General features: G+C 46.0%; 1 protein-coding gene across 1 annotated transcript; it reads left to right on the top strand.

Annotated features, from left to right (window-relative positions):
* Nucleotides 1–12158: 12158 nt before the first annotated feature.
* Nucleotides 12159–17095, top strand: gcnt4a (glucosaminyl (N-acetyl) transferase 4a). Its single transcript, XM_039012996.1, has 6 exons — nt 12159–12217; nt 14040–14262; nt 14393–14478; nt 14680–14845; nt 15337–15539; nt 15890–17095. The coding sequence occupies exons 1-6, from the start codon at nt 12159–12161 to the stop codon at nt 16512–16514; spliced, it is 1362 nt and encodes a 453-aa protein (XP_038868924.1). The 3' UTR covers nt 16515–17095.
* The last annotated feature ends 10418 nt before the right edge of the window (nt 17096–27513 follow it).

The following is a 27513-nucleotide window of genomic DNA, read 5'->3' as shown; positions in this document are numbered from 1 at the left end:
CATGTTTTGTACACACAGACACACACCCCACCCAAACCAACATCCTGAGTGTGATGTTTATCAAGCTCTACTGTGTGACTCAGCTTATTGGTGAGTCAGTGACTAAAGAAAACAGTGGGGTGCATAGAATTAAAGAACAGAGAAGGGTGACCTTCTTGTCGTGCGAAAGCATTTTGCAAAGCTTAAACCTCATCATTAATAATTCTTAATTATTAAACCTCACTATAAAACTTGGATTATGAAACCTCATTATAAAACCTCATATGTTGCGGCGTCACTACAGCCTGGGGTTCGATCCCACAAACGGCTGTGAACGGGAGTCCCATAGGGCGTCACACAATTGCCACAGCGTCGTCCAGGTTAGGGGAGGGTTTGGCCGGGGGGCTTTACTTGGCTCATCGCACTCTAGCGACTCCTTGTGGCGGGCCGGGCGCCTGCAGGCTGACTGGTCATCAGTTGAACGGTGATTCCTCCGACACATTGGTGCAGCTGGCTTTCAGGTTAAGCGAGCGGGTGGTAAGAAGTGCAGTTTGGTGAGTCATGTTTTGGAGGAAGCATGACTCGACCTTCGCCTCTCTGGAGCCCGTTGGGAAGTTACAGCGATGAGACAAGATGTAGGGGGGGCGGTAAAAAATAAATAAATAAAACTCATTATAAAAACCTCATTATTAAAACATTATTAAACCTCATAATCTGGCAGCGTGATTTAATTTGAAACTTTTCTTCAACAATGTGCGTTATAAAGAGGCAGCTAGATGGTGAAGTGTGATTCAACCCTCCAGAGAACGTGTTTCCACAGCTCCAGAGTCCAATGCCGGCGAGCTTTACACCACTCCAGCCGGCGCTTGGTATTGCGCATGGTGATTTTAGGCTTGTGTGCGGTTGCTCGGCCATGGAAACCCATTTCATGAAGCTCCCGACAAACAGTTATTGTGCTGTCGTTGCTTCCAGAGGCAGTTAGGAACTCAGTAGGGAGTGTTTCAAACGAGGACAGACTATATTTACTCACTTCAGCAACTGGCAGTCCTGTTCGGCTGAGCCATTGTTGCTCCTAGTTTCCACTTCACAATAACAGCACTTACAGTTGACCGGGGTAGTTCTAGCAGTGCAGAAATTTGACGAACTGACTTGTTGGAAAAGTGGCATCCTACAACGGTGCCACGTTGAAAGTCTCTGAGCTCTTCAGTAAGACCATTCTACTGCCAATGTTTGTCTATGGAGATTGCATGGCTGCGTGGTTGATTTTTAGCCACACCTGTCAACAACAGCCAAATCCACTAATTTGAAGGGGTGTCCACATACTTTTGTATATATAGTGTATCTCTGTGGGGGTCAACGTGTATTAGGATCACAGTACTGTAAAGGTTCATTATGAGTTTATTATGGGAAGAGTTGAGCATGCAGGGTTTGTCTCGTAAGGGTAGATTCAGTCCTAAAATACATTGTTGCATGGATAACTACAACTTCTCTTCATCCTCTTCTTCTTCCTTCTCCTGTTCCTCCTCTTCCTCTCTTCCTTTCCTCCTCGTTCTCCTCTTCTTCTCCCCCTTCTTCCTTTCCTTCTCTTCCTTCTCCTTTCCTCCTCGTCCTCCTCTTCCTTCTCCTTCTTTCTTTCCCTCTCCTCTTCCTTCTCCTCCTCCCTCCTCCTCGTTCTCCTCCTCTTCCTTCCTTTCCTCTTCTTCCTCCTCCTCCTCCTTCCTCCTTTCCTTCTCCTCGTCCTCTCCTTCTTCTCCTGCAGGATAGCGTCAGACTCGTTCCGGCAGGGAGTGCTGCGTAGTCAGCTGACTTCGTTGGCGTCGCGTCAGAAGAGGCTGCTGGGTATCCTCCAGAAGCAAAGCGACTTCAAGCTCCAGCTCCGCACCTGGAGGGGCCCGACCCTGACTCAGCACCCTAAGACACAGCACTCCCAGGCGGGGAGAGATCAGAACATCTGCCACTCATCAACCACCACTTCCAGCCCTGCTCCCTCAGAAAGGAGCCTCGCAGGCAGCCAGGAGGAGAGCCACGCTTCCCCCTTGTTCAGCTCTACTGGTAGTCACGACAACCGAGACAAACAAGAAGGTAGTAGCCAGACATCTCAGGTAGCGCCGCCTCCAACACAACCTCCAACACGATCCGCTACCATGGTAACACTCCCTTGGATTGCCACCACGTCTACCCCTCAGCACACCACCAGGTATTTTGTGGTACCAATGCCCATGGCTCCTCCCTCATCGTCTCTGGCTCCACCCACCAGCACGACTCAGATCAGTAAGGACATTCCAACACAATACCGGGATGACAATAACAACAAAAACAACACTACCTTTCCATCACAACAAGGAAACAGAAAGAGCAAACCACAACATGGAAACACCCCTGACATGGGAAGCAAGGTGTTACAACAAGGGACGGCCAGTGATGGAGAAGAGAACAGGAAGTTGATCAGGCTCATCAAGAGAGGGATCATCACACCAGGAGAGGATGTACTACAGCTGATGTGGAGGGTGAGGCAGGGCTGGGGGCAATTCCATTTAAATGTAATCAATTCAGGAAGGTAAGTTCGATTCACATTTTCCTCATTGCTTTCGATGAGGAACGTTATATACAGTATATATTTTGATAGAAAAGGTCAATTTAACGTTCATATAAAATCATATATTTCCTCATATTTCAATGGAAAGGTTTAAATGACATGGCCGTATTCTGTTCTGTCTTCACAGGGCTGTGTCCACCAGGCGTCTCTGCTCCTAGAAGGCTGGATCAGAGACAGCGTCACAGGCAGAGAGTTCCAGGCCCCAGAGCTCTGGGTAGCAGCTATCCTGGGAAACAACATCCCTGTTTCCTCAGCCTACGCCTGGGACAAGGTCAACACTACACTACAGTCTTCCTCTATTAGGAAATACACTAAAACACACCTAGTGCTACAGAAAGACTACAAACACATTGATCATTTAATGTGACAAATCTTAGAATATTTTGCACTGCATTTCCTTGACTGCTGAAAGTTATTTTCAGGTAGCCTAAAGTTAGTTCTCTTTCTCCCCACTTAAAAAAGTGTTTGTTGCTTTGAGGACCTTTGCACCCCTGTCTGGAAATTAATCTAGGAAAGACTGCGCTGTCCTGAGCCCAAGCTGGTAGAGAAGTTTGCCCCAGTGCTTGAAATGGATTGAAATAGGCGTTGGTACTTAATTTGGGGTGTTAACTCAACGGTCGAACATAGCAAAACACATCACATTCTGGAGAAATGGTACAGTGTTTTGTTACTAAAGTTTTCATAAGAAAAAGAAGGACGTCGACTCATTCCTAATGATCTGGCTGAGTTTCAGTTTGTTCTGTGCTTATTGGTGTAAATATTTACTTTGGAAACGGAAACAGATCGAGTTTTTATCACGTATTTGGATTTATCTTGATCTCTTTGAACGTGATCATATCAAAAACCTTCTCTCTTACATAAGAAGAAGAAGAAACAAACACAAAAACACTTGCCAGGACTATTGACGTTGGATTGTCATCTCCCTAGCGATGTTTAATAAACTGTTGAACTGTAGGCTGTCGTGTTCGACATACTGAATCTTATCTGAATCTTAGGCTTGTCTGCTGTCCTAGACTTGTTGGTGCATTGTGGGCCGTAAAGCTGAATGTTGTCTTGGCTGACGAATGCTGCTATGTGGTACACTGAAAGAGGATTGCTTCATAAGATAGACATAACCATCTATAGATTTATAGTGATTTTATTATTTATTTCAAGGGGATAGCTGAAGCACAGCTAGAGGACAGCTCAAGCACAGCTAGAGGACAGTTAGAGGACAGCTAGAGGACAGCTGAAGCACAGTTAGAGGACAGCTGAAGCACAGCTAGAGGACAGCTGAAGCACAGCTGAAGCACAGTTAGAGGACAGCTGAAGCACAGTTAGAGGACAGCTGAAGCACAGTTAGAGGACAGCTGAAGCACAGTTGGAGGACAGCTGAAGCACAGTTGGAGGACAGCTGAAGCACAGTTGGAGGACAGCTGAAGCACAGTTGGAGGACAGCTGAAGCACAGTTGGAGGACAGCTGAAGCACAGTTAGAGGACAGCTGAAGCACAGTTAGAGGACAGCTGAAGCACAGCTAGAGGACAGCTAGAGGACAGCTGAAGCACAGCTGAAGCACAGCTAGAGGACAGCTGAAGCACAGCTAGAGGACAGCTGAAGCACAGCTAGAGGACAGCTGAAGCACAGCTAGAGGACAGCTGAAGCACAGCTAGAGGACAGCTCAAGCACAGTTAGAGGACAGCTGAAGCACAGCTAGAGGACAGCTGAAGTACAGTTAGAGGACAGCTGAAGCACAGCTAGAGGACAGCTGAAGCACAGCTAGAGGACAGCTAGAGGACAGCTGAAGCACAGTTAGAGGACAGCTGAAGCACAGTTAGAGGACAGCTGAAGCACAGTTGGAGGACAGCTGAAGCACAGTTGGAGGACAGCTGAAGCACAGTTGGAGGACAGCTGAAGCACAGTTGGAGGACAGCTGAAGCACAGTTGGAGGACAGCTGAAGCACAGTTGGAGGACAGCTGAAGCACAGTTGGAGGACAGCTGAAGCACAGTTGGAGGACAGCTGAAGCACAGTTGGAGGACAGCTGAAGCACAGTTAGAGGACAGCTGAAGCACAGTTAGAGGACAGCTGAAGCACAGTTAGAGGACAGCTGAAGCACAGTTAGAGGACAGCTGAAGCACAGTTAGAGGACAGCTGAAGCACAGCTAGAGGACAGCTAGAGGACAGCTGAAGCACAGCTAGAGGACAGCTGAAGCACAGCTAGAGGACAGTTAGAGGACAGCTGAAGCACAGCTAGAGGACAGCTCAAGCACAGTTAGAGGACAGCTGAAGCACAGCTAGAGGACAGCTCAAGCACAGTTGGAGGACAGCTGAAGCACAGTTGGAGGACAGCTGAAGCACAGTTGGAGGACAGCTGAAGCACAGTTGGAGGACAGCTGAAGCACAGTTAGAGGACAGCTGAAGCACAGTTAGAGGACAGCTGAAGCACAGCTAGAGGACAGCTGAAGCACAGCTAGAGGACAGCTGAAGCACAGCTGAAGCACAGCTAGAGGACAGCTGAAGCACAGCTAGAGGACAGCTGAAGCACAGCTAGAGGACAGCTGAAGCACAGCTAGAGGACAGCTGAAGCACAGCTAGAGGACAGCTGAAGCACAGCTAGAGGACAGCTGAAGCACAGCTAGAGGACAGTTAGAGGACAGCTGAAGCACAGCTAGAGGACAGCTCAAGCACAGTTAGAGGACAGCTGAAGCACAGCTAGAGGACAGTTAGAGGACAGCTGAAGCACAGTTGGAGGACAGCTGAAGCACAGTTAGAGGACAGCTGAAGCACAGTTAGAGGACAGCTGAAGCACAGCTAGAGGACAGCTAGAGGACAGCTGAAGCACAGCTAGAGGACAGCTGAAGCACAGCTAGAGGACAGCTGAAGCACAGCTAGAGGACAGCTGAAGCACAGCTAGAGGACAGTTAGAGGACAGCTGAAGCACAGCTAGAGGACAGCTGAAGCACAGCTAGAGGACAGCTGAAGCACAGCTAGAGGACAGGTGAAGCACAGCTAGAGGACAGCTGAAGCACAGCTAGAGGACAGCTAGGGGACAGCTAGAGGACAGCTAAGGCCTAAGAAGATAGACCCTCCGCTCTGCGCTCGTTCTCATTCGTTAAATAAAAAAATAAAAAATAGCTAAGCTTGGAAAGCAAAGACACACACACACACACACACACACACACACACACACACACACACACACACAGAGGGTAAAGGCATGGATACGTTTACAATAGCTATGTTATGGAAGATGGAAGGGCTTTATCCTGGATGGATGGATGGTCATGGATTAGATAGTGTTATGGGGGGGGTCTGCTGTCAATCATTGGTTCAGGTAACCCACGGCAGCCTCTCTCTACATATATAATGCAATGGTTTACATCTATAAAACATTAACCCATTGTTGTTGCCTCCCATCGGTTGTAGATTGATTGTGTCATTCTGCTGTCTTGTCAGTGTGCCATGGTCACAGTGGCCTGGTTATATGCCACATTAAATGTTGTGGGAGAACGTAATGCACTTGTGTTGGCGCTCGCTCGCACGTACACACACACACACACTCACATAACACACACAATACAAGATTAGAAAAGGAACAAAAGTCTCCTACAAAGCATTACAGAGTATCCAATTGTTGAAATGGTTTGGAAACCCTTGTCTTTGTTTTGACAGGTGACGTACAGAGACAGGTCTCTGTCTGGTTACTTACTGGGCTTAGTGGACGTGACAGCCCCAGCAGCAGCATCACAGAAGCCTGCCGAATCCACACACCATGATGGCTCTTCTGCTCAGCCTCAGGACGTCCCCTCTGCAGGGGCACCTCTCTCAGGTCCGTCAGTTGGTGATTCTCCTATACAGCCTGCTATGTGACAGGTTGATTCTCCTATACAGCCTGCTATGTGACAGGTTGATTCTCCTATACAGCCTGCTATGTGACAGGTTGATTCTCCTATACAGCCTGCTATGTGACAGGTTGATTCTCCTATACAGCCTGCTATGTGACAGGTTGATTCTCCTATACAGCCTGCTATGTGACAGGTTGATTCTCCTATACAGCCTGCTATGTGACAGGTTGATTCTCCTATACAGCCTGCTATGTGACAGGTTGATTCTCCTATATAGCCTGCTATGTGACAGGTTGATTCTCCTATATAGCCTGCTATGTGACAGGTTGATTCTCCTATACAGCCTGCTATGTGACAGGTTGATTCTCCTATACAGCCTGCTATGTGACAGGTTGATTCTCCTATACAGCCTGCTATGTGACAGGTTGATTCTCCTATACAGCCTGCTATGTGACAGGTTGCCTAGTGTCTCTAACTCTTACTGACTGATGTGGAAGGGAAGGGAGAGAGGGGGGGGAGGCAGAGAGTGAGAGGAAGGGAGAGAGAGACAGAGAGAGATAGGGATGGGGGGAGAGAGAGGGGGGAGGGATGGAGGGGGAGAGAGGGATTGGGAGGGGGGGTTGAGGGAGGGGCAGAGCGAGATAAGGGATGGAGAGAGAGAGAGGGGGAGGGATGGATGGAGAGAGAGGGATTGGGAGGGGAGAGAGGGGCAGAGCAAGATAAGGGATGGAGAGAGAGGGGGGGAGAAGAGGGATAGAGAGAGGGGGAGGGAGAGAGAAAGAAGGATGGAGAGAGGGGGGGAAGAGGGAGAGAGCGAGAGAGAAAGAGGGGTTGGGAGAGAGCGAAAGAGAGAGGGTGCGGGAGAGACCGAGAGAGAAAGAGTGAGGGGGGAGGGAGAGAGCAGTTCAACAGATAGAGTGTGACCGCTGAATAATGTCGTCTATCTTTCAATCATTAATAGGTCTAGACTTAAGGCCTAGGCTATAGTGCACCTGCTGAAGAAACACACACACACACACACACACGACCTGGTGATGGGATGCAGAAACACACACTATGGGAGTAGGAGAAATATGTAAATGAACATTACAGAGTGGGAATTTTACGGCTGGGAACGATTCATTGGCTAACTCTCACTGCAGAGTTGCCGATAGAGAATAAACATGAGTTTTGAATGAATTGTGTTTTTGTCTCGCTCTCTACAGAGTCATCGGCAGTACTCAGAAATATAATGCAAATCAAGTCGATCAGATTAATCGGTGACGAGGAGTTTGTGCCCCATCATATAATGGACCGCTACTGGGACAGTCTTACACAGACACACACTGACGACTGGCTGTTTTAAACTGAACGGAGAGACTGAAGACAATGTTATTCATGTTATATTTCCTTGTTACTGTATCAGCGTTACTTAACACTGTTATCAATGTTGTAATGAAACTCTACTGAGACATTATCACACTGACAACTGGCTGTTTTAAACTCTTTATACCCCATGGAGACACTGAGGACTCATATTAATGTATGATTCATTGTTATCAATGTTATAATTCAAGATGTACAAGTGGGTGTTTTTAGAATGAACTCTTTATCCCACAAAGAGAACTGGACACTCTAGGGCAACTGATGTTATAATTAAGCAATAAGGCACGAGGGGGTGTGTTATATGGCCAATATACCGAGGCTAAGGGCTGTTCTTAAGCACGACGCAATGAAGAGTGCCTGGACACACCCCTTAGCCGTGGTATATTGGCCATATACCACAAACCCCCAAGCTGCCTTATTGCTATTATAAACTGGTTACCAACGTAATTAGAGCAGTTAAAAGTAAATGTTTTGTCATACCCGTCGTATACGGTGTGATATACCACGGATGTCAGCCAATCAGCATTCAGGGCTCAAACTACCCAGTTTATAATGACTCTTATGTTACACTAATGTTATAATGTAATGTTTTAAAAATGACTGTTATTTGAACACTCATCAATGTTATGATTTATTGATATTCAAGCCTATCAAAGTAGTTCTATGACGTCACCTTTATAGGTTCATTTGTTCTTCTCACGGTTGTGTTTTTCTCCTTAGTGTTGTTATTGTGCAGCCTCATTGGTTCTTGTGCAGCCTAATTGGTTCTTGTGCAGCCTAATTGGTTCTTGTGCAGCCTAATTGGTTCTTGTGCAGCCTAATTGGTTCTTGTGCAGCCTCATTGGTTCTTGTGCAGCCTCATTGGTTCTTGTGCAGCCTCATTGGTTCTTGTGCAGCCTCATTGGTTCTTGTGCAGCCTCATTGGTTCTTGTGCAGCCTCATTGGTTCTTGTGCAGCCTCATTGGTTCTTGTACAGCCTAATTGGTTCTTGTACAGCCTAATTGGTTCTTGTGCAGCCTAATTGGTTCTTGTACAGCCTAATTGGTTCTTGTACAGCCTAATTGGTTCTTGTACAGCCTAATTGGTTCTTGTTTTTGTGTAAAGTAAAGTTGATCCAAATGTGGAACAGGCTCTTTGTAATTCCATTATTATTGGACCTGGTTTAGACGTCCACAACAAGTTTAATTTTCTTAAGTAAACCATAATTGGATATTATGTTATTGTTAATTGACAGTAAAAAAAAAAAAATCTAAAGTGTTTAATAAAGAAAATTAAGTAATTATTGAATAAGAAAATTGTTGAATGTGTCCATTTTCTTATTATTTATGAGTGGTGTCTGGTTTGCCTCAGTTTGAAGCATCTAAGAAAGATGTGAAACATAAAACTTTATGTAATTTTCCGTAGTTCGGCCGGTGTGTGTGTGTGTGTGTCACTCTGCTATGAGTCAGTGCCAGCAGTGGGCGGAGAACTTGACTTTCGCTCGTGTCTCCGTGACTGCCTGCAGTGTATGTGTGTCTTCCCCCCCTCTCTCTCTCGCACTCTGCCAAACCTCCCCTCCAAGCCATCGAGCGCCAGAGGTCCAGAGAGAGAGAGAGGGAGACAGACAGGACTCATGACTGTGCTGAATTTTCCAAATCAAGTTCCTTCACAAATGTGGTAAGTATTTTTCTGTGTCCTCTGCCTTTGTAAGTATTTGTTGTGCTTTACAGTAATAGCCCGTGATTGACAGATAATTTTTTTACCCGGAGCAAACTTAAGATCTCCTCTACGGCAGATGCTTAAAGTCTTACATCTTTTGGTATATATAATATTTTTGGACGGACAAAGTTTTTCAGTGAGGAGTGGGGATAATTTTTAACCACCTTCATTTCCAGGTTATTCTGACTTTTCCCTCTTCTTGTTTTGCTCTAGCAGCACATTAATAGATATTTTTGTCCGACATTACGTTTTGCCTGGCATGAATGTTTAATTTGACTCAAAAGTGATAAAACATTGATTACTAGTAGCGCTGTTTAGGTTAGTCAAGTATGTCATGAGAGCTTTTAGCTTACTGAATTATAGGTTTATGTGACTACGTCCCTGTAATGAACATGTATATTCATATCTGTACTACTAGGTTATAATTCAAGATACATGTTACTGCTGTGTGTATTTAATTTATAATTCAAGATACATGTTACTGCTGTGTGTTTTAACTTATAATGTAATTCAATTACTTTTTTATGACTTTTTAACTTTTGAGTGTATTGTGCAGCGTAAAACTGTTTTTCTCTCTGTAGGCTGTCTAGTGAGACTTTGGAAAACTTTTTGATGGCACGTAATAGAAACTCAAAGACGTCTTTAGCGTGCAAGGTATGTACCTTTAGCTTTGATATGAGTACTGGTCTATTTCCCTGCTGTGTTTATTTAAATATTGGGCTGTCAGACTCCACCCCACAGTTTAGGAACACAGTATATCTTGTTCCGTGACAGGACAGTACATTAAAAGACCTTTTTCCACGAGTGTGTGTCTGCACGTACGCGCGTTGTTGCGCGTGGCATGGCACAGAACTGTTACATGAACACGATACCCCCGTATGAATATGTCTTAATGCATGTATGTTATCACACAGCTATTATAGATCATATTACTGTAGAGAGAGAGAGAGAGAGAGAGAGACCATAATGCCTGTATGTTATCACACAGCTAATAGTCATTTATCATTGTTTTATTGTCTTGTCTTCTCTCAGCAGAATGAAAATAAGATGTCTCACACAGCTAATAGTCATTTATGTCATGTTGTTGCCCCCTCGCTACAGAATGAAGACTATACGCTTAAAGATGCACTGTGTAGAAATCTCTCCGGCATTTCCTGGTTGCTAAAATTCTAATAGTTTGCCTAATTTCAGTTTGTAACATAATACATAAGTATAGTATAGAGAATCATTGTACCATCTAAACTGCTGTGAAATATATATTTCAATAACAAAAAAGATTGTATTTTCAGCTGTTTGAAACTGATGTACAAAACCGAAAGTAAAAGATGCTAAAATGAAACTAAAGAACGGAAACATAAAACTGGTGCACATAGAATTGATCTACCGCTTCTTAGACTTGCTTTCGATGACAGATCTATAAGTCATATTTCTACGTGAATTTGGTAGGTCGCCCAATTAGTTACATATTGCCTCTTAAAAGAGTAACTTTCATGATTTACGTTTTTATTTTATTGAAAAACAGATGTTTTAGGCTTAGTTATAGTGAAACACGTCAATTCTGGACTTTATTTTGACAGTTCATTGCAAAACTGATACATTTTGGTCTTTGAGTAGTAAATCTAGCTCTTGTTGCCCGTAGCGCAGCACTTCCCAAACTAGGGGTTGCGGCCCCATGTGGGGTCAGCTGATATGGAAATGATGTGGCCGGAGGATTTCGAAAATCCTGGTAAAAAAAAATATATATTATTAGATCGTCTGTCTCTCAAAATCATTGTAATGAGATTAACCTTAAAAATCTAAATGGCCACACTTGACCTTTCAACTTGAATCATTCCTACAGTGAATGGCTAAGCCGCTACGGTATGAGACTTAATATTACAGGCCACCATTCATATGGTAAAAATAATGTGTGGGGAGGCAGAGCAATTCACATAAATACATTTGTCAGATAACACTGTGAAACTAAGAATGTAATGCTATAGTTAGCGTTCAACAGGAAACTGAATGAATGACTCAACCCTCCTTATGCCATCCAAATGGACGTTAGCTGTGAGGGCCGAGATGCCAATGCATTGACTTTAGTTCGCTACTTGTCGGGGGATGCTATTCATGAGGACATATTGTTCTGCCTCACGATTACCGAGCGTGAAACGGTACGGGATGTTCAGTATGCTGCGTTGTTATATTGACGAAAATATTCATGGGATCGAATGGTGGGCTTTTGCACAGATGAGGCTCGATCGATCATAGGACGGCAGGCAGGCCTCTGCGCTCTAGTTATGCATGTGTGTCCCTCTGCCATATGGACACATTGTATGACACACCCACTGAGCTATAATGGTTTCACCGAGAGCAACTGGCGGCAAAAGAGCTGAGCGCAGAACTCGGAGATATGCAGCAGGTAACTTCGACTGTAAACTACATCGCAAAACTGTGGAGAGATATCGGATCAGAGCATGACTGTTCTATTTCACTTGGCTTGGTGGTTATCGAGGTGAAGTGTTTAAATCTTTTTTGAATTGAGAGAGGAACTTTGGTCATTCACAATGGATGTAAAAAATATATATATATAAAAAAAAAAAAAAGACTTGACTTTCTGTGTAATGAAAATAAAATGTGTCTCCTTGCCTATGTAACAGACATATTTTGTGAAACTGAACGCAAGCATGCAGGGGAAATACAAAACAATTATACAGATGAGTGACGGAATCAGCGAAATCCGTTTGACTGTGATCCTGGCTCAGTTGACATCCCGGTAAGTGGAATCGAACAGCTGGTCGAGCTGTCACGTGGCCGAATGCTTCAGACCATGCATTCACGGGTCACTATGGAGGAAATTCGGTTCCTGACTCAAAGGGAATACCGTGCCGTCTCCCTCTGAGCATTACAAGGAATGGTACGCTGATTCAGTGCTGTCTGCATTAAAAACAAATATCGATCCAGGTTGGATGTGACAGGAGAGATGAGGTTCTCACTGTCGACCACGCCCCCTGACTTTGTGAACCTCCGTCGCAACATCCATCAAGCCCCCATCTCATTAGTGATGGTGAAATAAGATTTTCAATTGACTCTCGTAGCCCCACGTGAAACGTATATGATGGTGAGTTGAGAATACAATCAGAAATATTGTTAGAATGTTTTGCAATTGACTGTCATAGGCCCCAATTAACATGCTTTTTTTTTCAAATGGTTGTGGTCGCCAGAATTTTCAAATATCAAAATGGGGTCGTAGGCCAAAACAGTTTGGGAACCCCTGGCCTAGCGCTTCAACTCTACCATTGGAATCGTAATGTAGAGACATATCTCAAGGGAGTGGTTCGGTGTGAAATACACTCCCTTCTAGACAGTGGCGTAAAGTACTTAAGTAAAAATACTTTAAAGTACTACTTAAGTAGTTTTTTTGGGGTTTCTGTACTTTACTATTTATATTTGGAACAACTTTTACTTCACTACATTCCTAAAGAAAATAGTGTACTTTTTACTCAATACATTTTCCCTGACACCCAGAAGTACTCATTGCAATTTGAATGATTAGCAAGACCGGAAAATGGTCAAATTCACGCACTTATTAAGAGAATACCCCTGGTCATCCCTACTACCTATGTTCTTATGGACTCAGTAAACACACATGCTTTGTTTGTAAATTATGTCTGAGTGTTGGAGTGTGCCCCTGGCTATCCGTAAAAAAAAAATAAGAAAATGTGCCTTCTGGCTAAGGCACATTTCCGCATATGACCAAATTCTACGTTTTTCGCTTACCGTTTCATACACATCTATGTGGTTATACGAAGAAGAATAAAAAATATGTAGGCTTTTAGGATTATACATTTATATTTTTAGCTACATCCGTCGTAACAAGAAATCGATGACGACTGTGGTCATGTTAACTCGCTAACAGTTGGCTCATCATAGGTCAGTGGCTGTGCGTTTTAATCCCACATGAGGCAGATATCATTTTTTCCCCCAAATCCTTTATTTACAATATCCATCCAGTTCCCACACGTTTATAATTCTGAAAAGTGAAAGCCTACCTGTGAGATGGGTCGCCCTGGTAATAGTTGTAGGTTTTTATACAGTACCAATCTGTGAGTTAATTTAACCATTGGGAAAAGAGCTACTGTGTAAATACTGCAATGTGGGTTGGTTTGAATTGAGCCCCTAATCTTAATTTTCAAGGTGATGATTGCACTTTTCTTCCCTACACAATTGCAAGTGGCAATAGATGTCAGGAACGAGCAGCCTTACCACAGTGAGCTAACTGTCCACGGCAGTATTTGCTTGCGATGTACATTTATTTAATTATCAGAGCATGGCAGTAGACTTCTGGTAAGTATGTTTACCCACCCCCCCAAAAATGTATATTCATGATAAATTCCCACCCACAACTTCTCACCTGAATGGATTTTATTATTATTTTTGAAAGCGTTGGGCAAAGTCTGAAATGGGTTAGTTAACCTAATAACATGCTTTTCTTATTAAACTTATGTTAATAACTTAGTGACATCATAGTCTTATGTTTGTTACAGTGCATCTGTTCATTGACGCTGTTCATGTTTCTTCTTCTTCTTCTTCTGCAGAATGAAAATAAGATGTGCCCTGTTCCATAAATTGACACAGAGGTGCTTCCTGTTGTCCCTGGCCCTGCTGCTGCTGTGTCTGCTGAAGCTGTTCTATGCTAAAGTAACTCTGAGGAACAGTTTCTACATCGAGCCCTATGGAATCACAGACCGCTCCTCACAGAACTCCAAACACCAGTACAACATCAACTGCACTGCCATCTACCAACTGGACCCTGTGGAGGTAGATTGATAGATTGAATTTATTTGACAATTTTAAATATGTAAAAAAAAATATATATATATTTCATAATAACTATAAAGGATAAGATGGTAAAGTCATATATTTTTCCATTATGATCCTTGTGTCAAAGGTAGGGAAGTCATTGGAGATCAGACGCAAAGTCATTGTGGACTTGGAGGATGACCGCCTCGTGTCTTTAACCTCAGACTGTGAGAGGTACTTGTGCTTTCTGTACAGTACTTTTGTAACTTGCCTTTGTTTTCTATGTATTTATTTTGACTGTGAATTTATTGTGACTGTTTTTAATGTTGTGAGTATTTTGTAAGTGTTTTTCTATGGCTGTAAGGATGACAGCCTAATTTCCCCCTTTGGTGATTTATAAAGTACTATCGCATCTCTCATATCTTCTAATCTCAGGTACATCGAGACGAGAGGATATGACGTCATCCCAGTGTCGGAAGAGGAGCGGGGGTTCCCGCTGGCGTACTCCTTGGTGGTGCATAAGAACGCTGCCATGGTCGAGAGGATCTTCAGGGCCACCTACGCCCCTCACAACCTCTACTGCATTCACTATGACCAGAAGGTAGGGTCGGCAGCCAGGTAGCCTAGAGAAGGTAGGGTCGGCAGCCAGGTAGCCTAGAGAAGGTAGGGCAGGTATCCTAGAGAAGGTAGGGCCGGCAGCCAGGTAGCCTAGAGAAGGTAGGGCAAGTAGCCTAGAGAAGGTAGGGCCGGCAGCCAGGTAGCCTAGAGAAGGTAGGGCCGGCAGCAAGGTAGCCTAGAGAAGGTAGGGCCGGCAGCAAGGTAGCCTAGATAAGGTAGGGCCGGCAGCCAGGTAGCCGAGAGAAGGTAGGGCCGGCAGCCAGGTAGCCGAGAGAAGGTAGGGTCGGCAGCCAGGTAGCCTAGAGAAGGCAGGTCGGCAGCCTAGAGAAGGTAGGGGAAAATCAGAGGGGATTTGTGCTGACTACTTGAGGGTTTTTAGTGATGTTTGTGTGTATTGGGAAGAGTTGGGTACAGCAGCAGACACATTTCTGTCTCCTATATGGATTATTGATAGGCGTCTTCTTATCCCTCTAGTCCTCTCAGAGCTTCATAGCGGCCATGATGAACTTGGCTCACTGCTTCCCCAACCTCTTCCTAGCCTCCAAGCTGGAGTCAGTGCAGTACGCCCACATCACACGGCTTAACGCCGACCTCAACTGCCTCAACGACCTGTTAGAAAGGTCAGAGGTCAAGTGGAAGTATGTCATCAACCTCTGCGGCCAGGACTTCCCCCTCAGGTAACCCCCCCCCCCCCCCCCCCCCCTCTTACTCATCGTATAATTGTTTTAATAATGTCTTATTGTCACACACACTGGATAGATGTAGTGAAATGTGTTGTTTTACAGGGTCAGCCATAGTAGTACGGCGCCTCTGGAGCCAATTAGGGTTAAGTGCCTTGCTCAAGAGCACATCGACAGATTATAGTCCTAGTCCTTATCTGTAGTCTTTTAAAATCGTTCTTATAGTCATATACTCCTGAAATGGCACCCCTACTCTGGTCCGTAGTACACAGTATAGTCTTTAACTGTAAAGTCTTGAAAAGCACTGTACAAATGAAATGTATGATAATGATTGTTATTATCATTAGGTCGAACGGTGAGCTGGTGTCGGAGCTGCAGGCTCTGAACGGTGCCAACATGCTGGAGACCTCCCGTCCCAGCGAGCTGAAGAAACAGCGCTTCCGTTTCCAGCACCAGCTGAAGGATGTGCCCTACGAGTACCGCCGCTTACCCGTCCGAACCACCCAGGCCAAGGCGCCGCCGCCGCACGGCATTGAGATGTTCATCGGCAGCGCCTACTTCGTCTTGTCCCGTGACTTTGTCCATTACGTCGAAACCAGCCGGGTGGCGAGGGACTTCCTGGAATGGTCAGCTGACACTTACTCTCCGGATGAACACTTCTGGGCGACGTTGACGAGAATCCCCGGTGTACCGGGAGAGATCTCCCGGTCTGCCCCAGATGTAACAGACTTGAAGAGTAAGACACGTCTGGTGAAATGGAATTATCTGGAAGGGTCTCTGTACCCTCCCTGCACTGGGACTCACATGAGGAGTGTCTGTATATATGGGGCTGCAGAGCTGCGATGGTTGCTAAACTATGGCCACTGGTTCGCTAACAAGTTTGACCCCAAAGTTGACCCGGTGCTTATCAAGTGCTTGGAGGAGAAATTGGATGAGAAACGTAGGCAATGGGAAAACACGGTGCAGAATTGAAAAGGAAAAACTACTGTAAATTAAATGGGAGAATCAGTTCATTTGTTGGTTTATATGGAAGATTTACCCAGCCTGCAGATGAGGTACTTTGTTCCTCTATCAACTAACTGCAAGGAATAAGTCAAATTCTGCAGTAGCAGGATTTTCTTGTTTTACAAAAAATAACTTTTTATGTCTATTGAATACGAGTTCAAACTAGTTGAACCCCACTGAAAATGAAGTGTTGAAGTTCAATTGAACTGTTCGAATAAAAGGCGTCGCCCAACTGTTCTTTAATGATGTCCAAGATGGGTCTTTCAGAGGATAGTGAAACAAGACGATCAATGGCCAAAATATCTACACTGCTTGTTCTGTCACGGATATCGCAAAGAACTTGTCACATGTTGCAATAACACCTAATGGAATGTCTCATCTTGATACCAGATCCAATGAGAAATGCATGTAGATTGAATAGACGGTCATTTATGTTATTCTCTAAGATGTTGTCACGTAGGTAAAATGTTAAACTCTTTACCAAACCAACAATACCAAAGACACTCAACTGTAACAAAACGGCACATCAAAGCTGGATGTCAGGTTTTTATACATTTTCATGGAAACACTTTTTTTTTGTATTAGTATTAAGAATTAGTATTTTAGTATTTATCATCTAAATTATAGTATATATTTGTAGAGAAGGGAGTTTGATACAGCAGTAATGCAACAAGGTTTATATCTCTAAGTATAAATTATTTGTTTCTTAATAAATCTATCTCTGAATAGTTTCTTAAGGCATAATTCATGAAGTGGTTTTACTTGGTCACTATATCTTGTTCCCTACCCTAGCTCACTGTATCCATAAGTAGGAATTACACTATATCTTGTTCCCTACCCTAGCTCACTGTCTATCCATAAGTACATACACTATATCTTGTTCCCTACCCTAGCTCACTGTCTATCCATAAGTAGGCATACACTATATCTTGTTCCCTACCCTAGCTCACTGTCTATCCATAAGTACATACACTATATCTTGTTCCCTACCCTAGCTCACTGTCTATCCATAAGAGTGCATACACTATATCTTGTTCCCTACCCTAGCTCACTGTCTATCCATAAGTACATACACTATATCTTGTTCCCTACCCTAGCTCACTGTCTATCCATAAGAGTGCATACACTATATCTTGTTCCCTACCCTAGCTCACTGTCTATCCATAAGTAGGCATACACTATATCTTGTTCCCTACCCTAGCTCACTGTCTATCCATAAGTACATACACTATATCTTGTTCCCTACCCTAGCTCACTGTCTATCCATAAGTACATACACTATATCTTGTTCCCTACCCTAGCTCACTGTCTATCCATAAGTACATACACTATATCTTGTTCCCTACCCTAGCTCACTGTCTATCCATAAGTACATACACTATATCTTGTTCCCTACCCTAGCTCACTGTCTATCCATAAGTACATACACTATATCTTGTTCCCTACCCTAGCTCACTGTCTATCCATAAGTACATACACTATATCTTGTTCCCTACCCTAGCTCACTGTCTATCCATAAGTAGGCATACACTATATCTTGTTCCCTACCCTAGCTCACTGTCTATCCATAAGTAGGCATACACTATATCTTGTTCCCTACCCTAGCTCACTGTCTATCCATAAGTAGGCATACACTATATCTTGTTCCCTACCCTAGCTCACTGTCTATCCATAAGTACATACACTATATCTTGTTCCCTACCCTAGCTCACTGTCTATCCATAAGTACATACACTATATCTTGTTCCCTACCCTAGCTCACTGTCTATCCATAAGTACATACACTATATCTTGTTCCCTACCCTAGCTCACTGTCTATCCATAAGAGGGCATACACTATATCTTGTTCCCTACCCTAGCTCACTGTATCCATAAGTAGGCATACTCTAAGACCTATATAATACCTGAAGTTTAGGAAGTTGAATGTGATAAGTAGGCTTTGTACTGTATTGAGGTAAGTTCAGTGTTGTGTTTTGGGGTAGACTCACTGTTATATGCTGTTATTCCCCTCACACTGCCTGCTGCAGTTGTACTTGTACTTCTTGATACAAACTGGTGTTTTAATCTCCTCTGTGACGTCTCCACAGCCCAGAGCTCTCAAGACTGAGGACTCTGCAGCACTAATATACATCAACTCTGCATTGGCCGGTCGGGAGGAGACCAGCCACTACAGCTCAGGCTGCCTAGTGTCTGGTCTACACTCAAATCAAATGTATTTATAAAGCCCTTCTTACATCAGCTGATATCTCAAAGTGCTGTACAAAAACCCAGCCTAAAACCCCAAACAGCAAGCAATGCAGGTGTAGAAGCACGGTGGCTAGGAAAAACTCCCTACACTCTGACTCCTGGCACAGTCCTCAGAGTGCAGTTAGAGAGGAGTGAGGGAGGGAGGGATGGAAGGGGGAAAGGAGGGAGGGGGGGATAGAGAGAAGGAGGGAGAGGAGGAGGAGAGGAGGGAGCCTCTCCTACCACTGGCAGCCAAGAAAGTAATGTCTCCCCTACGGCCTGCAACGTTAAACAGATGACACAACTCAGCCCTGCTGCTGTTACCAAGCCAATGCTGATGTAGTCGGAAATGTGATCATTTGTGATGCTATGGAGCTCGTGAATCTTAATATGCCAGGTTACCACAACAAATAATGTAGCAGATAGCAGGACAAGTTGTTGGTTTGTGTTGCAGACAGGGCCGGCTGGCTGGCTGGCTGGCTGGATGGCTGGCCGGCCGGCTAGATGATTGGCTGGCTGGCTGGCTGGTTGGTACTATGCTCCACTGTGTCAATCAGGTGTCGTCGTCTCATAGTGGGACTCTTAGGCTGCGTCCCAAATAGCACCCTGTTCCCTATACAGTTCCCCCACAGGGCCCTGGTCAAAAGTAGTGCCCTATATAGGGGATAGGGTACCAGTTGGGACACCCTGAATGGAGTGATGGTAGAGAGGGCGTCAAATGGAAAACATCTTGTCCCCTAGGACATCACGTCTACACACAGTGAGCAGTGATAGAGCTTCTTAAAGCCCATTTGGTTTTTCCTGGTTATAGAAATTATTTTTTAATAATGGACCAAATTTGACTTCCAGTAATTGAATATGTAGTATTTCACGTGATGTCTAAACAGCCATGTTATTTATGGACTGTAATACTAGCTGCTAGCTACCTCACTGCTACATTATTTGTTGTGTGTGACAGCTGAATATTACTAGTATTACTACTAATCACAGGAGACTGCTGAGGGGAGGAATGGTATAAAGCACATGAAAACCAGTGTTTGAGGTCGATATCATTCCATTTATTCCGTTCCAGCCATTACAATGAGCCCGTCCTCCCCAATTAAGGTGCCACCAACCTCCTGGGATGTATCTGCTTCGAAACGATCGTGCTATAGTGCAGTATCTCTGATCACCCAGCGCACTCTCAGATCACCCTGCAGTCTTTATCTCCCTGCAGTCTCGCTGATCTCCCTGCAGTCTCGCTGATCTCCCTGCAGTATCTGTAATCTCCCTCCAGTCTCTGTAATCTCCCTGCAGTCTCGCTGATCTCCCTGCAGTCTCGAATCTCCCTGCAGTCTATATGATCGCCCTGCAGTTTCTATGATCTCCCTGCAGTATCTGTAATCTCCCTGCAGTCTCGCTGATCTCCCTGCAGTCTATATGATCGCCCTGCAGTCTCTATGATCTCCCTGCAGTCTCGCTGATCTCCCTGCAGTCTATATGATCGCCCTGCAGTCTCTATGATCTCCCTGCAGTCTCTGTAATCTCCCTGCAGTCTCCCTGATCTCCCTGCAGTCTCGCTGATCTCCCTGCAGTCTATATGATCTCCCTGCAGTCTCTATGATCTCCCTGCAGTCTCTGTAATCTCCCTGCCGTCTCGCTGATCTCCCTGCAGTCTCTGTGTCTGGCAGTTGTTAAACTGAACATTAACATTACAGTAGAGTTTTGATTAATGTGTGCGCACACACACACACACACACTAACACACACATGCACACGCACACACCCACAGGTGCCCAGATAAACCGTATATTGGAGTATTGATTCATGAGGAGACAAAGGTCGTTAAAAGGTCTCTAATTGGCCCCCAGGTGATCACCAGACAGGAAACAGCTGGTGTGAAGCTCACTGATTGGTCTGGTAATGGAGGGGATTCCCCCAGATTTCTCTAATGTAAAGGTCCCTGAGCCATAAAAACATCCTGGTCACAGACTTATTTGTGCAGTTGGCAACACAGCACAAACAAATCTGCGACCAGGCTACCACTAAAAGACTTGAGATATAGCTAGTTACCAAGGTGACAGTAGAACCAGCAATAAAGAACGGTTGCCATTAACAACAGACACCGATGTACTGCACACCGCCTTTAAGCTGTTTCAGGTGCAGCAGGTGTCAAATGCATAGAAAGAGAGAGGGAGAGAGGAGAGGTGTCATGCATAGAAAGAGAGAGGGAGGGTGGAGAGGTGTCATGCATAGAAAGAGGGAGAGAGGAGAGGTGTCATGCATAGGAAGATAGAGAGGAGAGGTGTCATGCATAGAAAGAGAGGGAGAGAGGAGAGGTGTCATGCATAGAAATAGAGAGGGAGAGTGGAGAGGTGTCAAGCATAGAAAGAGGGAGAGGAGAGGTGTCATGCATAGGAAGATAGAGGAGAGGTGTCATGCATAGAAAGAGAGAGGGAGAGAGGAGAGGTGTCATGCATAGAAAGAGAGAGGGAGAGAGGAGAGGTGTCATGCATAGGAAGAGGGAGAGAGGAGAGGTGTCATGCATAGGAAGAGAGGGAGAGGAGAGGTGTCATGCATAGGAAAATAGAGAGGAGAGGTGGCATCAGCCCATCTAAGACAGGTGTTTTGTCCATTGAGAATCAGCTCCTGACAATGACCTCAATTCATCCTTGTTGTACAGCGTTTAGGGTGGTAGAGGACAGGTGAAATGAGAACATGAAACCTCCTCTGCTCTCTGTCTCCAGGTACACACACACAATGAACAATAAGAGTCATTATCTTTCCCCTCTGCTGGTATGTTGGACTTGGCCCAAGATGAGTTGGGTTTTTTCCTCTTCTCTCTTCCTGACAGACTGGCTCTCTTCCTGACAGACTGGCTCTCCAACTACTGTGGTACTATGTCATCTTGACTACTTTTTGATCATCAGAGGCTGAGCCTTCAGGGTGGTTTTGTCTGTGTGCTACAAATTAAAGACGGGAGAATGACCTCCCTCACCCCATTCAGTAATTACTTCCCTGACTTAATACATTAGACTGTGACTCACAGTTCCAAGATAGTTTGTCACAAAAAGAGGGATGAAAACATTCGGTCCAGACAGAAGCCCTTCCAGAGGACCTGTTCTGTCCAGACAGAAGCCCTTCCAGAGGACCTGTTCTGTCCAGAAAAAAGCCCTTCCAGAGGACCTGTTCTGTCCAGACAGAAGCCCTTCCAGAGGACCTGTTCTGTCCAGACAGAAGCCCTTCCAGAGGACCTGTTCTGTCCAGACAGAAGCCCTTCCAGAGGACCTGTTCTGTCCAGACAGAAGCCCTTCCAGAGGACCTGTTCTGTCCAGACAGAAGCCCTTCCAGAGGACCTGTTCTGTCCAGACAGAAGCCCTTCCAGAGGACCTGTTCTGTCCAGACAGAAGCCCTTCTAGAGGACCTGTTCTGTCCAGACAGAAGCCCTTCCAGAGGACCTGTTCTGTCCAGACAGAAGCCCTTCTAGAGGACCTGTTCTGTCCAGACAGAAGCCCTTCCAGAGGACCTGTTCTGTTCTGACCAGTCTGGTGCTGGTTTTATATTTAATATATTTAATCTGAAGTTGGAACACATTTTATAACAAAATATGAACTGATGTGATGTAGAATTAGCATCTGATCCGGTCATAGGGCTGGGCCACATGTTAAGACGAGGTCGGTCTGAACGCCGTTTTACTGAGTGGACTCCAATCTTATTTGTCATGGTTTTAGGGACCTGGGAGACCCACTGAAGTTAGTAGCAGTACTGTGAGAAGAGGATCCACAGTAAAACCCTGTCACTTTCTGTTGCTCTCCAAGGAGTGAAGATCACTGTTGAAAGTAGTATGTTTACCACGGCATTGTTTAAAACCTCTTAAGGATCCGTCCCTTTTTTAATAATGTTTTCCATTTGGCTGAAGTATGCATTATGTTTCAACCTCTGTGCTTAAGGGCCGAATGGACTCTCTCTGGTCCATAGTAGGTGAATGGACTCTCTCCGGCCCATAGTAGGTGAATGGACTCTCTCTGGTCCATAGTAGGTGAATGGACTCTCTGGTCCATAGTAGGTGAATGGACTCTCTCTGGCCCATAGTAGGTGAATGATCTCTCTCTGGTCCATAGTAGGTGAATGGACTCTCTCTGGTCCATAGTAGGTGAATGGACTCTCTCTGGTCCATAGTAGGTGAATGGACTCTCTCTGGTCCATAGTAGGTGAATGGACTCTCTCTGGTCCATAGTAGGTGAATGGACTCTCTCTGGTCCATAGTAGGTGAATGGACTCTCTCTGGCCCATAGTAGGTGAATGGATTCTCTCTGATCCATAGTAGGTGAATGGACTCTCTCTGGTCCATAGTAGGTGAATGGACTCTCTCTGGTCCATAGTAGGTGAATGGACTCTCTCTGGTCCATAGTAGGTGAATGGACTCTCTCTGGTCCATAGTAGGTGAATGGACTCTCTATGGTCCATAGTAGGTGAATGGAATCTCTCTGGTCCATAGTAGGTGAATGGACTCTCTCTGGTCCATAGTAGGTGAATGGACTCTCTCTGGTCCATAGTAGGTGAATGAACTCTCTCTGGTCCATAGTAGGTGAATGGACTGTCTCTGGCCCATAGTAGGTGAATGGACTCTCTCTGGTCCATAGTAGGTGAATGGACTCTCTCTGGTCCATAGTAGGTGAATGGACTCTCTCTGGTCCATAGTAGGTGAATGGACTCTCTCCGGCCCATAGTAGGTGAATGGACTCTCTCCGGTCCATAGTAGGTGAATGGACTCTCTCTGGTCCATAGTAGGTGAATGAACTCTCTCTGGTCCATAGTAGGTGAATGGACTCTCTCTGGTCCATAGTAGGTGAATGGACTCTCTCCGGCCCATAGTAGGTGAATGGACTCTCTCCGGCCCATAGTAGGTGAATGGACTCTCTCCGGGCCATAGTAGGTGAATGGACTCTCTGGTCCATAGTAGGTGAATGGACTCTCTCCGGCCCATAGCAGGTGAATGGACTCTCCGGCCCATAGTAGGTGAATGGACTCTCTCTGGTCCATAGTAGGTCATTGGACTCTCTCCGGCCCATAGTAGGTGAATGGACTCTCTGGTCCATAGTAGGTGAATGGACTCTCTCTGGTCCATAGTAGGTGATTGGACTCTCTCCGGCCCATAGTAGGTGAATGGACTCTCCGGCCCATAGTAGGTGAATGGACTCTCTGGTCCATAGTAGGTGAATGGACTCTCTCCGGCCCATAGTAGGTGAATGGACTCTCTGGTCCATAGTAAGTGAATGGACTCTCTGGTCCATAGTAGGTGAATGGACTCTCTGGTCCATAGTAGGTGAATGGACTCTCTCCGGCCCATAGTAGGTGAATGGACTCTCTCTGGCCCATAGTAGGTGAATGGACTCTCCGGCCCATAGTAGGTGAATGGACTCTCTCTGGTCCATAGTAGGTGAATGGACTCTCTCCGGGCCATAGTAGGTGAATGGACTCTCTCTGGTCCATAGTAGGTGAATGGACTCTCTCCGGCCCATAGTAGGTGAATGGACTCTCTCCGGCCCATAGTAGGTGAATGGACTCTCCGGCCCATAGTAGGTGAATGGACACTCTCTGGTCCATAGTAGGTGATTGGACTCTCTCCGGCCCATAGTAGGTGAATGGACTCTCTGGCCCATAGTAGGTGAATGGACTCTCTCCGGGCCATAGTAGGTGAATGGACTCTCTGGCCCATAGTAGGTGAATGGACTCTCTCCGGGCCATAGTAGGTGAATGGACTCTCTGGCCCATAGTAGGTGATTGGACTCTCTCCGGCCCATAGTAGGTGAATGGACTCTCTGGCCCATAGTAGGTGAATGGACACTCTCCGGGCCATAGTAGGTGAATGGACTCTCTCCGGTCCATAGTAGGTGAATGGACTCTCTGGCCCATAGTAGGTGAATGGACTCTCTCTGGTCCATAGTAGGTGAATGGACTCTCTGGCCCATAGTAGGTGAATGGACTCTCTCCGGCCCATAGTAGGTGAATGGACTCTCTGGTCCATAGTAGGTGAATGGACTCTCTCCGGCCCATAGTAGGTGAATGGACTCTCTCCGGCCCATAGTAGGTGAATGGACTCTCCGGCCCATAGTAGGTGAATGGACTCTCCGGCCCGTAGTAGGTGAATGGACTCTCTGGTCCATAGTAGGTGAATGGACTCTCTCCGGCCCATAGTAGGTGAATGGACTCTCTCCGGTCCATAGTAGGTGAATGGACTCTCTCCGGGCCATAGTAGGTGAATGGACTCTCTCCGGTCCATAGTAGGTGAATGGACTCTCTCCGGCCCATAGTAGGTGAATGGACTCTCTCCGGCCCATAGTAGGTGAATGGACTCTCTCCGGCCCATAGTAGGTGAATGGACTCTCTGGCCCATAGTAGGTGAATGGACTCTCTGGTCCATAGTAGGTGAATGGACTCTCTCTGGTCCATAGTAGGTGATTGGACTCTCTCCGGCCCATAGTAGGTGAATGGACTCTCTGGCCCATAGTAGGTGAATGGACTCTCTGGTCCATAGTAGGTGAATGGACTCTCTCTGGCCCATAGTAGGTAAATGGACTCTCCGGCCCATAGTAGGTGAATGGACTCTCTGGTCCATAGTAGGTGAATGGACTCTCTCCGGCCCATAGTAGGTGAATGGACTCTCTGGTCCATAGTAAGTGAATGGACTCTCTGGTCCATAGTAGGTGAATGGACTCTCTGGTCCATAGTAGGTGAATGGACTCTCTCCGGCCCATAGTAGGTGAATGGACTCTCTCTGGCCCATAGTAGGTGAATGGACTCTCCGGCCCATAGTAGGTGAATGGACTCTCTCTGGTCCATAGTAGGTGAATGGACTCTCTCCGGGCCATAGTAGGTGAATGGACTCTCTCTGGTCCATAGTAGGTGAATGGACTCTCTCCGGCCCATAGTAGGTGAATGGACTCTCTCCGGCCCATGGTACGTGAATGGACTCTCTCCGGCCCATAGTAGGTGAATGGACTCTCTGGTCCATAGTAGGTGAATGGACTCTCTCCGGGCCATAGTAGGTGAATGGACTCTCTCCGGCCCATAGTAGGTGAATGGACTCTCCGGCCCATAGTAGGTGAATGGACACTCTCTGGTCCATAGTAGGTGATTGGACTCTCTCCGGCCCATAGTAGGTGAATGGACTCTCTGGCCCATAGTAGGTGAATGGACTCTCTCCGGGCCATAGTAGGTGAATGGACTCTCTGGCCCATAGTAGGTGAATGGACTCTCTCCGGGCCATAGTAGGTGAATGGACTCTCTCCGGTCCATAGTAGGTGAATGGACTCTCTGGCCCATAGTAGGTGAATGGACTCTCTCTGGTCCATAGTAGGTGAATGGACTCTCTGGCCCATAGTAGGTGAATGGACTCTCTCCGGCCCATAGTAGGTGAATGGACTCTCTGGTCCATAGTAGGTGAATGGACTCTCTCCGGCCCATAGTAGGTGAATGGACTCTCTCCGGCCCATAGTAGGTGAATGGACTCTCCGGCCCGTAGTAGGTGAATGGACTCTCTGGTCCATAGTAGGTGAATGGACTCTCTCCGGCCCATAGTAGGTGAATGGACTCTCTCCGGCCCATAGTAGGTGAATGGACTCTCCGGCCGATAGTAGGTGAATGGACTCTCTCTGGTCCATAGTAGGTGATTGGACTCTCTCCGGCCCATAGTAGGTGAATGGACTCTCTGGCCCATAGTAGGTGAATGGACTCTCTGGTCCATAGTAGGTGAATGGACTCTCTCTGGTCCATAGTAGGTGATTGGACTCTCTCCGGCCCATAGTAGGTGAATGGACTCTCTGGCCCATAGTAGGTGAATGGACTCTCTGGTCCATAGTAGGTGAATGGACTCTCTCTGGTCCATAGTAGGTGAATGGACTCTCTGGCCCATAGTAGGTGAATGGACTCTCTCCGGCCCATAGTAGGTGAATGGACTCTCCGGCCCATAGTAGGTGAATGGACTCTCTCTGGTCCATAGTAGGTCATTGGACTCTCTCCGGCCCATAGTAGGTGAATGGACTCTCTGGTCCATAGTAGGTGAATGGACTCTCTCTGGTCCATAGTAGGTGATTGGACTCTCTCCGGCCCATAGTAGGTGAATGGACTCTCTGGCCCATAGTAGGTGAATGGACTCTCTGGTCCATAGTAGGTGAATGGACTCTCTCTGGCCCATAGTAGGTAAATGGACTCTCCGGCCCATAGTAGGTGAATGGACTCTCTGGTCCATAGTAGGTGAATGGACTCTCTCCGGCCCATAGTAGGTGAATGGACTCTCTGGTCCATAGTAAGTGAATGGACTCTCTGGTCCATAGTAGGTGAATGGACTCTCTGGTCCATAGTAGGTGAATGGACTCTCTCCGGCCCATAGTAGGTGAATGGACTCTCTCTGGCCCATAGTAGGTGAATGGACTCTCCGGCCCATAGTAGGTGAATGGACTCTCTCTGGTCCATAGTAGGTGAATGGACTCTCTCCGGGCCATAGTAGGTGAATGGACTCTCTCTGGTCCATAGTAGGTGAATGGACTCTCTGGCCCATAGTAGGTGAATGGACTCTCTGGTCCATAGTAGGTGAATGGACTCTCTCTGGTCCATAGTAGGTGAATGGACTCTCTGGCCCATAGTAGGTGAATGGACTCTCTCCGGCCCATAGTAGGTGAATGGACTCTCCGGCCCATAGTAGGTGAATGGACTCTCTCTGGTCCATAGTAGGTCATTGGACTCTCTCCGGCCCATAGTA

This window comes from Salvelinus namaycush, chromosome 18 (genome assembly GCF_016432855.1).
Source record: "Salvelinus namaycush isolate Seneca chromosome 18, SaNama_1.0, whole genome shotgun sequence".
NCBI classification, from domain to species: domain Eukaryota; kingdom Metazoa; phylum Chordata; class Actinopteri; order Salmoniformes; family Salmonidae; genus Salvelinus; species Salvelinus namaycush.
The sequence above is the reverse complement of the archived record's forward strand: the minus strand, read 5'-3'. Positions and strand labels throughout refer to the sequence as shown.